Raw genomic sequence first — 15,029 nt, forward strand, 5'->3', positions numbered from 1 at the left:
TCAGTGATTTAGAGCATGTTGTCATGTGTTTGTTTAAAATTTGCATATTGTCCGAGATGCTGGTATTTAAGAGGGGATATCTGTCTGTCTCTCTCTCTCTCTTTTCTCCTCTGTCTATTATCTCCTTTCTTTGGCTTTCTCCTCTTACCTTTTGTCTACTGGGAAATGCCTTTTGATTTTAATTCCAAATATATTTTTAATTTATTTGTGACTGCTGAATTTTTTGTGGTGATATTTGATGCCAATGTTTTCTCTAGTCACAATTTCCTTCTACTTTTATCTTCACTACTTTATGCAAAAGCATTGAAATTTTTTTAATCAAAATTATCTACTTTTATATATTTTTTTTTTACCTCCTATGTGCTCTGTGTCTTGTTTTTAAAAACCATGTTAAATTCTTCCTTTAGATAAAGCTATTTGGGAAAAAAAAAAAAAAGGTAACTGATCTTACTTTTCTCTCATTTTTCACTGTGAAAATTTCTAACTTATTTTAACATGGCAAAAATTTTGGTCTGAATTTCTGCCAAACTGCTTCCAGTTTTTCCAGCAGTTCCTGTCAAATAGTGAGTTCTTTTTCTATTAATTTGTGTTCCTGGGTTGACTAAACAATGAACTATTTATATAAGTTGTTCTACTGATCAATTTTTCTGTGTTTTTCCCCCAATCATTACTAGACTGTTTGAATGACTACTGGCTTATTTGGAATAGATTTCAGTATTAGGTAACCAACTAAATAAAGCAAAGATCAAAATTAATATTAAATTTTAAGAAAAGATAAAGATTAGAGGATAAGATCATGTACAATTACAACTCCAAGCCAATCTAAATAAGCTGCTGACCATAAAATATGCAAATAAAAACAAAATGAAAACTGACTCTTATTAATTCTTAAACAATATTTAAAAGAAATAAAGCAATTGCCTTAACAAGTTGGCAACTTAGAAACTGCTTTAGTCACTAAACTTTTTGAATTTATTCTCCATTACCTGGCCTTATTTCCATCTGCTGTAGATGTCTTTTTTAACATGTAACATAGTTAATAGATTAACTGTGAGTCTACAAGGTCTCATGAGACAATTCTCATTTTTCTGTTGCTAATTGAAAATCTCTGTGTATTTATAAATAATAATTTAATAAGGATTTAATATTTAAAAGCTTACCATTACTTAGGCTGAAATTCCTTTAAGAATTTTTATCCGTGGGATCCTAACTACTCTTTCTCTGAACTCTTTAAAATCTACCTACCCAAATTGAGAATATGCATCAAACTACGTCTGGTTACCCCATGCTTAGTCATACTTTCAAAAATCAAACTGCATTTCACCCACAAAATTCTCCACATTTCCATTTCAGAAAACTCCAAGTTGTTGAGAGCCAGGTCCCCCAGTTGGTTTTGTTGTCGTTTGAAGGATAACATTATTATTAAGACAAATGAAAAAAAATTTTAAATAAAATAACAGCTTCTCTGGGTTGGGCAGAAAGAGAACATAAGCAGTTCAGGTAATCTCAGTCCTCCTATAACTATTACAATGTGTTTCAGATTTCTGATCTATTTCTTGACTTGAAGCTATGACTTTCTTTTCAGGTGGCAGATGGTTTACTTTTTAGAACAAGACTGCTTCTCCTCCATCGTGCCTTCCTTCTCCATTTCTTGGCTTTCCTATCATATATATGATTTAATAAAATGATATTCTACCCTACTTTTATCTTTTCTATATTTTGAATAACAAATTCTTCCAGAGTCAAATTCTTGTAAAAAATTGCAATCCAATTAAGTGTAAGTGAAAATAATTATGTCAAAATTGGTAGTCTTGCATAAAAATCTCTAGTTCATAGTATTTATTATACATGTTATATGCATATTCAAGCATCTAAATACATTTTATTTCTTGTCCTCTACTTGGATACTCTTTCATATGCATCATTTTTTTTTAAACACTCTCTGTAATTATTACTCAAAATGTTACCAGATTTATCAGATTTAACATGGGCAGTTTTATTTTTCTCTTCTCTAATTCGGTTTCAGTAAATTTTTAAAACTCCAGGCAAATATGCCTTTATTGGCCTTTAAGTATATTCCATCCCTTTTCAAGGACTCATCATCCCTGTATTTTATGCAATAGTCTAGAAATTCAGTCAGCATCTTAGCTATCCTGAAATCCTCTTCCTAGAAACTGCGAGAGACCTCTTTTATCTAGAAGGAAAAAAAGCATGGTGTAGAAGATAAAATGGTAGAATAACCTGCTTTTGACTGACCACAGGACAAAATCACTTAAAATCTCAATTACCCCTAAACTAATCTATTTATTTAGTGCTATACCAATCAGACTTCCAAGAAAATATTTTAATGATCTAGAAAAAATAACAACAAAATTCATATGGAATAATAAAAGGTCAAGAATCTCAAAAGAATTAATGAAAAAAAAAAAATCAAATGAAGGTGGCCTAGCTGTACCTGACCTAAAACTATATTATAAAGCAGCAGTCACCAAAACCATTTGGTATTGGCTAAGAAATAGATTAGTTGATCAGTGGAACAGGTTAGGTTCACAAGACAGAATAGTCAACTATAGCAATTTAGTGTTTGACAAACCCAAAGATCCTCACTTTTGGGATAAGAATTCATTATTTGACAAAAACTGCTGGGATAACTGGAAATTAGTATGGCAGAAATTAGGCATGGACCCACACTTAACACTGTATACCAAGATAAGATCAAAATGGGTCCATGATTTAGACATAAAGAACGAGATTATAAACAAATTGGAGGAACATAGGATAGTTTATCTCTCAGACTTGTGGAAGAGGAAGAAATTTGTGACTAAAGACGAACTAGAGACCATTATTGATCACAAAATAGAAAATTTTGATTACATCAAATTAAAAAGCTTCTGTACAAACAAAACTAATGTAAACAAGATTAGAAGGGAAGCAACAAACTGGGAAAACATCTTCACAGTTAAAGGTTCTGATAAAGGCCTCATTTCCAAAATAGATAGAGAGCTGACTCTAATTTATAAGAAACCAAGCCATTCTCCAATTGATAAATGGTCAAAGGATATGAACAGACAATTTCCAGATGATGAAATTAAAATCATTACCACTCATATGAAAGTGTTCAAAATCATTATTAATCAGAGAAATGCAAATTAAGACAACTCTGAGATACCACTACACACTTGTCAGATTGGCTAAGATGACAGGAAAAAATAATGATGAGTGTTGAAGGGGATGTGGGAAAACTGGGACACTGATGCATTGTTGATGGAGCTGTGAACGAATCCAACCATTCTGGAGAGCAATATGGAATTATGCCCAAAAAGTTATCAAACTGTGCATACCCTTTGACCCAGCAGTGTTTCTACTGGGCTTATACCCCAAGGAGATACTAAAGAAGGGAAAGGGACCTGTATGTGACAAAATGTTTGTGGCAGCCCTGTTTGTAGTGGCTAGAAGCTGGAAACTGAGTGGCTGCCCATCAATTGGAGAATGGTTGGGTAAATTATGGTATATGAATGTTATGGAATATTATTGTTCTGTAAGAAATGACCAGCAGGATGAATACAGAGAAGCTTGGAGAGAATTACATGAAGTGATGCTAAGTGAAATGAGCAGAACCAAGAGATCATTATATACGTCAACAACGATAGTTTATGAAGATGTAATCTGATGGAAGTGGATTTCTTTGACAAAGCGACCTAATTCAATTTCAGTTGATCAATGATGGACAGAAGCAGCTACACCCAAAGGAAAAAAAAAAAAAAAACACTGGGAAATGAATGTAAACTGTTTGCATTTTTTTTTTCTTCCCGGGTTATTTCTACCTTCTGAATCCAATTCTCCCTGTGCAACAAGAAAACTGTTTGGATCTGCACACATACATTGTATCTAGGATATACTAGGACATATTCAACATATATAGGACTGCTTGCCATCTAGGGGAGGGGGTGGAGGGTGGGAGGGAAAAATCGGAACAGAAGTGGGTGCAAGGGATAATGTTGTAAAAATAAATTACCCAGGCATGGATTCTGTCAATAAAAAGTTACTATAATAAAAAAAAAAAAAATCTCAATTACCCAGGAGACCTTCTAAGACTGTTATTGTAACAATGACAGAAATCTTGGAGCTTCATACCAGCAAAACCGCTGGTTGATACAACAAAAACAGTACTACCAAACAAAGCATTCAATGAGCATCTTAAATCCAAGTTCTTGTCTCCTACTCCTAGTCCCTCCTACTACAAGTGTCAATCTGTAACTGTTCTACAATTTTTTATTTTAGGGAGTTGCTTGAGGACACACAGAGGTCAAGTGATTTGCCCTGTGGACATGTAGTATTAGGAATAGTACTTGAAATCTGGTCTGACTATGGATGCCTCTCTCTATTGAAGACATATTTAATTTTACAATATGTCAAAGCTAAAATTTTAAGATTAGGATTAGGAAATTTGAAAGGAAAAGCCCAGTGAAAAATTTTCATAAGGAATAATCATTTAATCAGAATTTTCATTAAAATAAAGGGCACCAAGCTCAATAAGCCAAATATTCTTGACTGAAGACATATACTTAAGATGTAATCTTGGAGTTACTTGAACTATTCTTCACAAAACAATTTTTATTCCTGTAGTCTGCCTTCCCCACTGCCCCAGAGAACTATCTGAAACAGTAAATCAAATTGTTTGTCAGTGCATTTGGTAGGTCTACCCTCAGTAACCTGGACCATTGTATCAACTGGAAGAAAGCAAGAGCCTCTCTTTTTTCTATAGCTTACCAGAGAGAACACACCAATAAGATACTTTTGCTCCTACTCAAGTTTTATTCTAATGCCATATCTCAGAATTAAGGAGAACCCTAATTCTGAAAGACTATACCTATGGAGTTTTGACTCTGATAGGTCCTATATCAAGCTGGGCAAGCCTTCAAATACAGGTCCAAAGACAGGCTGTGTGTCTAGCCAGACTAGCCAAATTCAGAGAAGTTTATCTTTAGAAGATTCAACAAATCACATCACCTGCACAAAAGCTTGGAAAGTGAAATCCATGTTCCTGGAGGGACTAACTATACTAATGTAGTCAGGAATCACAAGAAGTGAGAAACACACCTTCCATAACTTCCATGGTACTGCTGTGATTATTTTCTAGGGCTAACAGTAGCTAAAGAGTACATCAGAAAGAGGGCTGGCTGTGGAGATCGAAAACCTAGGTTTAAATCCCACATCATGCCAGTCACATAATGAACTTCTCTGAGTCTCAGTTTCTTTATCTGTGAAAAGGTTGCATTTAATGGCCTGTGAGATTTCATCAAGTTCTAGATCCTATAAAGAAACATCAATGCTTTCATAATTGGTCTCTATTTACTGTAAAAATTTGCTTCAATTCTGAATAGAAAGAACTTTAGTTGTAATGTTTCGGACAAAGGACCAGTAGTTTCTTATAAAATAAATATTAATAAAATAAAAAATAAACAAATATAAAAATATTTTTAAATATTATAAAAAATATTTCCCTAACAATCTGAAAGTAAAATATTTTATGAGGTGGTCCAATTCCTGAGTAAGGGATGGAAGAAACCATTCGTGATATAAAAGGACAGTGGTAGTAGGGGAAAAAATGTACTCTGGTAATATAGCTCAAGGCAAAATCAATGAAGAGTGCATTAGAGTAAAGACTGCAACTGAAAAGGTGGACGAACCCAGAAACTTCTTAGATTATCCAACTGGACAAGCTCCTCCATTGGCATAGTTTTATAATTTTTGTCTATTTTAAATTTTTAAGAACAAATTCATTTCCATTTTAATAGAACTTTGTTTAATTTAAACAATGTTCTCATAAAAACTTTTACTCTAGGCTAGATAAGACTAAAGCAAAGATAAATTATATAAACCACGAAAATAAAAGTCTAGCTACCTTAAGACAAAATGATGTAATATGCTCCAATGTAAATTAGGAAAAACATAATAAGATGCTTTTTTCCCCTGGATCCAAGAAAATTTGATCATTTATCACAAATCAGAGTATCAAAATATAGCTTTAAATTTTATCCTCAAACAAAATGTTTCTTTCCTTTGTCTCATAATCCTCTTCCTCTTATTTACTTTTACCATATTCTCCAAGTGAAGCCTTCCTCCCTATAATTCTCTTCTACTTTTAGAGCAATGGAATATATGTGGTATAATGTACTAGTTGGCATCCTTCCTCCAACCTGTTATTAACCAAGTAATAAGAACACAATTACTTAATCAAAAATCTGCATCCTCTTCACAGCATAGATTTACCCTGCAAAGATGAATACTGTAACAGATGACAGAATGGTTCTATCTCTTGATAAAGATGCCTGCCAAGTCTTGATCCACAAGGCTACTAGTTGTTTAGGTTTTATTTTTTTTCAGTACCATATGGAAATTACAACTTCAAAGTTCCCATTTTTTTGGAGACAAAGGTATTTCTGGGGCTACAATTACGTTTTATTCACATTATGGATTTATAAATATGATGAGAGTATCAAAGTTATTTCCTTATGGATTCTTTGGTCAATTTTAAATTTTCATTATTCACCTTTGCAAAACCTAGCGTGTTCCAAATTCTTCCTCCCCCCACTCTTTCCCTTCCCTAGACAGGAGCATTTTTTTACAGTTTCATGTAAATACTGGCTACAGACTGAAATTTAACTTTTGTTTTTTTTTTTTTTAATGAATTTTCTGACGTATATTGTTTATACATTTCCTAAATTATCCCAAATATTTTTCCTTTTTCCTCCCCCTCTCTGGAAACAATTTCCATATAACAAAGATATTTAAACTTTAAAGACTATAATTACCTCCGTTCCAGAGGGCGGCCATCACTAGAGATGCTTCGAGGAATATTGGCAGCTCGTTCTGGAGGTTGCATTTTCCCATCTCCTTTTCCGGCACTCATTCGAGAAATCACTGGACTCTGGACTTGGGAGGGTACTTGGGACGCATGAGGTCCTTGCCCCTTGTTGGCATTTCTCTGCCATTTGTTGTTATTTCTGAAAGGGAACTTGAATTCATAGGAAACCCCTTCATTCATTTTGTAGTCCATCACTGGCATGCGGTATGTTTCAGAGCAGCTCCTGTTAAGATATGAGTATAAGGAAGAAATTTCACTGCTAGGTATGTACCACCAAAAAGGTCAAAAGACAGGAAAGTATAAGTACCCTTAACTGCAAGAATCCAATCAGACAACAAATACGTAAGCACTTATTGTATGCCAAAAATTTCCCTAGGTGTTAGGAACAAAATGCCAGAAACACAACAGCTTCTGCACTTGAAAAAGTTGCAATCTTTTGGGGAAGAGAAACACACACACACACACACACACACACACAACTTTGCAATTTGTGTGTGAAAGGCCACAAGTAGGTAGAAGGAATCAGGACAAGTTTTACTCTAAAGGTGAACTGAATCTTTCAGCTGCATAATGAAAGAAACAAGGGATTCTAAGAGGCAAAGGAGAAGAAGGTATACATTCTGGCCATGCAAGTCTTATCAATAAAAACTTCTTATCTTCATAAGGGCATCATATGTCAGGTGTGATTTAATGTAACAAAGAACTCCTGGAGTTTATTGACTATGGGTGATAGGGATGTGACACAGTGAGATCTGTGCAGAAAACCATGTGTCCAGCCCTAATCTCTACAGTAGCCAACAGTATCCTACTGTGCATCTTGAATGTATCACATAGATATCTTATGCAACCTGTCCAACATGAACCTGTCCAAACTGAACTTAATATCCTTTTCCCCAAACTCTCTCCTCTTCCTTACTTACCTATTTCTTTCAAGGGTATTAACAGTTACCTTTCAGTACCCAAAGCATACAACCTAGATGTCATTCTCTCACCATTCGTATCCAGTCAGTGATCAAATCCTGTCAATTTTACAGATGAAATTTCTCTTTCATATGTTTCATTTCTTTTAAAAATCATCAACCTGGTGTGAGACCTCAACACTTCCCACCTGGACTACTACAACAGCCAACCAGTTGTTCTCCCTGTCCCAAGTCTCTCTTCACTCCAATCCATCCCTAAAACAGAGGTCTGATTATCCAAACCTTCGTGACCATAAATTCCACTTGTTCCCCATTACTCCAGGATCAAAGACTAAATTTTCTATTTGCCTTTCAAAGTCTTTCCTATCCTAAACCCCTTTTTTCATCTTTCTAAACCTTACTTGCTCCAATATTGTTGATGATCTAGTAGCACTGACCTTTTTGTTATTTCTCATAAGACACTCCCATCTGCTGATTTAATGCATTTTCATTAGCTGTCCTGAATGTCTGAAATGTTCTCTTTTGTCATCTGTTATATTTTTTCCTAATTTCCCTTAAGTCTTTCTTATTTCTTCTCAGTAATATATTGATCCAAGAAAATCCCAATAAACTTGAGATAGAAATCTCTAGCCACATACAGACAATGAACTAGGGAGACTGAATGCAGATTGAAGCAGACTATTTTTACTTTTTTTGGTTTTTCTTTCTTGTGATTTTTCTCTTTTGTTTTGATTTTTTCTTTCATAATATGACTAATATGGAAGTATGTTTAAAATGAGTGTACATGCATAACCTATATAGTTGATCACTTTCTGTCTTAGGGAGAGGGAAGTGAAGGAGGAAGGAAAAAAAATCTTACACAAATGAATGTTGAAAACTATCTTGACATGTAATTGGAAAAAAATGCCATTAAAACTTGTTTTTCTTCTAAGATTACCCCTAATTCATCATGTTTGTATGATTTTCTGCATGTTGCTCTCTTCTCCCCCAGTTTTAACTGTGAACTTCTTGAGAGCAGATCCTTGTTTTTGTGTTCTCAGAACTTAGGACATATATAGTACATAGAACACAGTAGGCATTTAATACTAGTTGACAAACCGATTTTAGCAGCTATGTAGAAGACAGACTAGGATATGTAGAGGATAGACTAGGTTGGGGCAAGATGAAGTCAGGAACCAAATATAAGCGCAAGGTTATATTCCAGGTTGAGAAGTTATGAAGACCAAAAAGTTATGAGGCTAGAGAAGGGAACTGGTATGTTCTTAAGCTAGAATGGACAAGATATGATAATTGACTGTATATACATGTGGTGAGGAAAAGTGAAGAGTCAAGAATAACGTGAAGGTTGTCAACCTTGGCAACTAAAAGGATAGTGCACCTTTGGCAGAAATAGCTCATGAGGTTTCTAGGTGAGAAAGTATAGCAAAAATAGAGAAGGATCTAGGACATAGCTTTGCAGTACAAGTCCAGTGAAGGGTATGATATGAATGATAAACTACCAAAGACGATTGGGGAAAGCATATATTCAGAAGTGAAGGTGAAATAAAAAAGATAAAAATAAAAAATTTTAAATGTAATAAAAAACCCTAAAATATTAATTTTAGGGAAAAATTTTCTTCTTAACTTATGAGTATAAAAAATAATGTCTTGGGAAACTAAATCTCAATGTTTTCCACAGTTCTTTATTAAGAAACTAACAAATACGAAAAACCTTCATATGCACATAAGAACTAAAAAATATTCTATATCAAACTGTGAACTTTTCTAAAGGCATTTTTTACAGGTACACAAAATTTAACAGGGTAGTAAGAAAATTATCACACAGGTCCAACCTTCTAAAAGTCTTTTTATTTTCTTCTGTGTACTTTTAAAATGACTTATTAACACTTTCTTTCAAGGAAGAAATGGTCTAGAGGTGCAGAATAAGAAATATATTTGAACATGACCAATGTGCTAATTTACTTTTCTTCACTATTGTTTACCACTAACAAGAATGAAGGGAGAATGAAGAATGAAGAATGTTAGAGCACAATGGGAGAAAGGATCGTCATAGTGAGTGATGACAGAGATGCAGAAAAAAATTAGCCCTTCTTGGCAGACCTCAAATGTTGAATAACCTCAGTTTAGAGCAATTAAGTCTAATACCTCTATTTCTTTTTGGCAAAAAATAGAAATAACCAAGGCTTGAAATTTGGTTGACTTCTTGAGGAAATCAAATATGGTTCATTAATATTCAATGTGCAAGAGACTATTTTAGATGCTAGACATACAAAAATGAAAAATTAAGAGTCCTTCAAGAAGCTTACATTCTAGAGTGGAATATGGTAGATAGGGAAAAGTGGTATTTATACAACCTTAGACAGTTTACAACCTACTTTTTTTTTAATTGGATTCATTTAAAATTTTTATTTTATTTATTTATTTTTATTTTCCCAATTACAAGTAAAAAAAAAAAAATTAACATTTGTTTTTCAAACTCTGAATTTCAGATTCTCTCCTTTCCTTTGTCCCTACCTAATAACGCCATTGAAAAAGGCACTTGTGAAGTTATGCAAAACATTTCCATAAAAGTCATGTATAATCTGCTTTCCTTACAATCCTATGAGGCAGATGCATATTTCTAGAGGTTTTAACTAATAAGCACAGAGTTCAGGCTGTAATCCATATCTTTTCTGGATTTCCAATATTTATTCCTTCAATTAAATGCCATGTTAAGGACAAAAGAGAACTCAAAAAAAATGCTGTGAATATTACCAAAAGAAAGATAACACTTTTTTTGCTCAGGATGGGATTAAGGGCATCATGAGAAAGTTTTTGGAAGAAAGGTCGAGTTGAACTCAGAAGGAAGAGAAGGATTTTTAGCTACTAGTACAATAATGAAAGACTGTGTGGAATGAGGGATGGTCTGCACCCAAAAAGTAATAGTAATAAATAAAAATAATAAAGGCCAAAATAGCCTCAAATAAATAATAAATAAATAAAATGAAGATAGGGTAAGACTGAAGAACAGAGAGAAGTGAAAAGTGGCTGAAGGATATGGATAAGGAAGGGAATAGAGTGGAATTAGGCTGGAGCCAGTTGGTGGAAACTTTCAACAAGTTACATTAACACTATTTGTAATGTTTGGAGTTGCATATTGTTTCAAAATGTCTTACCTATGAAAATGGCTCCTATAAGAAGATTCAAATGAGCTGAAAAAGAGATGATGTAAAACTAAGGAGTATCAGACAGATTAAATCTTTTTTTTCGGGTGGGCGGGGGGGGAGGGGAGGAGGGGGGAAGATACTCATGAAACATTGGACCTTATCAGAGGATGGCCTCTAGCACATCAGGTAGATCAAAAATTTTAATGAAATTTTCAAAAGGATAGATGTGCAAGAATCTTCTGCTTTAGGTTTTATGGTTATTTGGTATTATGGTTATAGGGCTACCTATTAAATATTTTATGATAGGTTATTAAATGCAGAGTAATATTCTTTACTGTTCACATTCAAGTAGAACTTTTGCAGTCTAAAAGTATTACCCACAAACTTGGAGAAAGTAGACAATAGAAGTAAAGTTATCCCTAATTGTTCATACATAAAAACAAAGAAAAGTCGAAAAAAGATAAGAATTGGACCCCATCCTTCAAAATTCCTTATTTTAGTTAAGAACAACACATTCCAAACAGATCTGAACACCTGCCATTATTTTTAACCCTTCAACTTCACCCTTAACCACTTGTTGACGCTACCTTCACAACATATCTCAGATTTATCCTCTTCTCTTCATTTCCACAATACCATTCTAATTTGGATCCTCTTAGCCTTTCTTCAGATTATTGCCACTGTCTCGAAACTGTATACTGTATCTGCTGTCATCCACCAATTCATCTTCCACATTAATTTCCTAAAGCACAAGTTTGATTAAATAACTCCCCTGCTGAAGGACATTTTGCTGCTCCCTAAATGCCTTCAGGGCAAAATACAGTCTTAATTTGGATGCTTCCCAATCTGTCTCACTAGGTTTATTTCATATTATATCCATTTGTGCTTTTTATATTCCAGCCAAAATAGCCTCAATTTTGTTCCCCAAAATCAGCATTCTACCTTCTATGCTTATGCATATGGAAAACATTTGAGACAACTTTTACCTAATTGAAACTCTCTCCTTTATGTAAAGAGAAGTAAAATAATACTGAAAAAAGAAAAGAAAACTTGAAAGACAGTAATCTCCAGTATTTTCTTATTTGTGGGGTCTCCTGGACCTTCCAGAAGACTGGAAGGGATGGGATATCATATTCAGAACACATATAGCTCTTCATCTGATACTTTATTTTTACAACTGGTTTTGGGAAATTTCCTTTTCTCTTAATTAATTCTCACAATAATTATGTACTCAAATGGACATATGATTTAATTCATGTGGGTATTCTCTTTCCTGAGTAACTATATGCCATTTTTGCTTATCCATTCTCTTATCTATATTTTTCCATAAATTTGCAACAGGGATTTTATCCAACCCCTGCAATATTCTAGGATCCTTCCCTGTTTTCTCTTGACATTCCAAGGACAATGTTCTCCATTCATTTTTCCTGGCTCTTGCTGTATGATCAACTAATCTCTTTGATAGTATCAAGTACATTGCTTTTCTTTGCAAATTCTTGCCTTGAATGAACAACTGTTTTTAATGGTTATCAACAGCATCATTACAAATGCTGTCTACCTACCCTGGATGTTGACTATCCTCAAAAAATGATGATGGAAGAGAGAGACAGGGCAGGGCAGGTGAAAAACTACATAGCTTCATTCTGGAATAATATTAAAATATAGCATTAAAAGCTGACAAAAGGAAGAAAAGAGAAGCAACTAGTCAAAGAAAATAATTAGTTCCTAGGAAAACAGCAGTGGGGGGTATAAAGTGCAGAGGAGGGGACATATGACAGAAAAGCATTATCTTATTTTGCTTAAAAAACTGGAGCAAGGTGTTAATGTCTCAGCTATTCCCTTTGAAGTAATTTCTGAAGGGAAGAAGGGATAACAGGGCTTTCAGGTTCTGCAAAGGCAACATCATCATTTCACACTTAGCAAAAAAGGTTTATTATCTACCCCTTCTTTGCAGATAAGACATGCTCAGACCTGAAAGGAGATGTCGTTTGCCCTAATGTCCATGGGGATTCTTTCATAGTAATGGATGATTGCTGATTCCTTTTTTCACATACTAACATGAGGATTTTTCAGTTCCCAGGTTTAACTTTGCGACTTCCTTTGTTCAGTTTGATGAACTCAGTCTGTGAGTGCTATTATGAGAAGGTTACTAAAAAACAATTTGGTTTGGTTTCCATATGTAAAAAAAATAAAATAAAAAAAGCTGCTTTCCATATCAAGTACTTGTGCCACAGACATTGCTTCAGGGAACTTGTACTACTTCCCATGATGTCAGTCTGTGCTTGATATTACTGCTACCACCACCACCACCCCCAACCTACATTCCTTCCAGTAAAATGTTTTCTATTCTGATTTTTGATGATCCAACAACACTCTTTCTTCTTTCCCCTTATATTTGGGCAGGTAACAGAACTCTAAAATTGAGAAAGTTTAGACATATCTTGAGGACACCTAAACCTCATCTCAAAAGATACTCTAAAAGCCATAAAAATGTCAAGACAAAGAGATGAAGAATTAACCAAGTAAAAAATTCTAGCTATTTCCTGGTAAAGCAGATGTACGATCAAAAAGAATTATAACACTTATTCAATAAGCAGACATTGAACACAGTTTTAACAGAATTTCAAATACTGTACTTTGCAGTAGCACTCAAATCACATTGTTCCCTTATTTGTAAAATGAAGGAATTTGAGTGGATGGCCTCCCAAGATCCTCTGCAATTCTAAATCTTATTATTCTGTCAAGTACCTGGTATGTACTAGGAAATGGGAATATGAAACATATAGACCTCCAGGCTTTCCCTCTACTAGAGAGATATTACATATACACACATAAGTAAATATAGAATTTATTCAAAATAATACATGGTGATTTGGGGCAAGGACTCCAGGGAATTTTAAAAGGCCTCTTGGAGGAAGAAACATTTACAAAAAGCCTTGAAGAAGTAGGAATTCCAGTGAAGATGAGAAGTTTATACAAAAACACAGAAGTCAAAAAATGAAAGATAGAATGAACAAAAAAGAATAAATAACAAACATTAAATGCCTACTATATGCAGGTAGCAATTAGGTGGTGCATTGGGCCTGAAATCAAAAACACTCATGTTCCTAAGTTCAAATCAGGCCTGACACTTATTTTCTGTTTGACCCTGTCAAGCCACTGACACTAAAGAATTCAGGCAAACAAGATCATCTGTAAAATGAGGTAGAAAAAACAATAGCAAATCATTCCAATATCTTTGCAAAAAAAGAAAACCAACCACCCTCAAATGGGAGCATAAAGTCAGACTTGATTGAAATGACTGAACAATAACAACATGTGCCAGGCATGTATTAAGTGTTGTGTACACAAAGAAAGGAAAAAGTGCTTATTCTTGTTAAGTACACAGGGAGGGAGATAATAGGTGCAAGCTACAGACAGGATAAATAGAAAATAATGAACAGGAACTAGGAACTAGGATTAAGATAGGAAAAGCTTTCTTGTATAAATTGAGATTTTAACTTGGACTTGAAGGCAGGGAAGTCAGGAGACAAAAAATGAGGCCAGAGAACATACCAAGCATGGAGGGGGGAGGGGATGAGAGACAACCATTAAGAATACTCAGTGTCAGGAAATGGAATGTCTCATATGAAGAGATGATTAGCAAGACCATTGTTACTGGGTTAAAAAGTATGAGGGGTGTGAGGATGGCAAGAAGACTGGAAAAGTGATTTTCATTATAAAGGACTAAATGGCTAAATAACTAAACTATTTGATGCTAGAGGTGAGAGGGAACTGTTGGAGTTCACTGATTGGGTGGGAGGGAGGGGGACATGTACTTTAGGAAAATGTCAAGACATGTACTGTAAGAAAACTCTGGTGGCTAAATGAAGAATGGATTGCCAGTGGGCAGACAATTCAATAGGCTATTGCTATATTCTAGGTCTAAGGAGATAAGGGCCTGCCCTACAGTGATAGCAGAATCAGAGGAAAAAGGGGGCTGTGTTTGAAAAATGTTGCAAACATGAATAGGCTTTGGCAACAGAATGGATATAGGGGTGGTGAGAATATCAAGAAGTCAAGGATGATGTGAAGTTTGAGCCTGGGTCCTTAAGA

The 15,029-nt window shown here is 34.5% G+C and overlaps 1 protein-coding gene across 10 annotated transcripts in view; it reads right to left on the reverse strand.

The window, feature by feature from the left end:
- SIPA1L1 (signal induced proliferation associated 1 like 1) overlaps window positions 1-15,029 on the reverse strand; it is a 298,451-nt gene that overhangs the window by 58,019 nt on the left and 225,403 nt on the right. For all 10 annotated transcript variants that reach the window (XM_031952588.1, XM_031952586.1, XM_031952587.1 and 7 more), the window contains one exon: window positions 6,816-7,091. In XM_031952588.1, coding sequence (XP_031808448.1) covers window positions 6,816-7,091 — 276 coding nt within the window. The remainder of the gene's footprint in view (window positions 1-6,815; window positions 7,092-15,029) is intronic.

The sequence above is a fragment of the Sarcophilus harrisii genome, chromosome 2 (assembly GCF_902635505.1).
Source record: "Sarcophilus harrisii chromosome 2, mSarHar1.11, whole genome shotgun sequence".
Taxonomy (NCBI): Eukaryota; Metazoa; Chordata; class Mammalia; order Dasyuromorphia; family Dasyuridae; genus Sarcophilus; species Sarcophilus harrisii.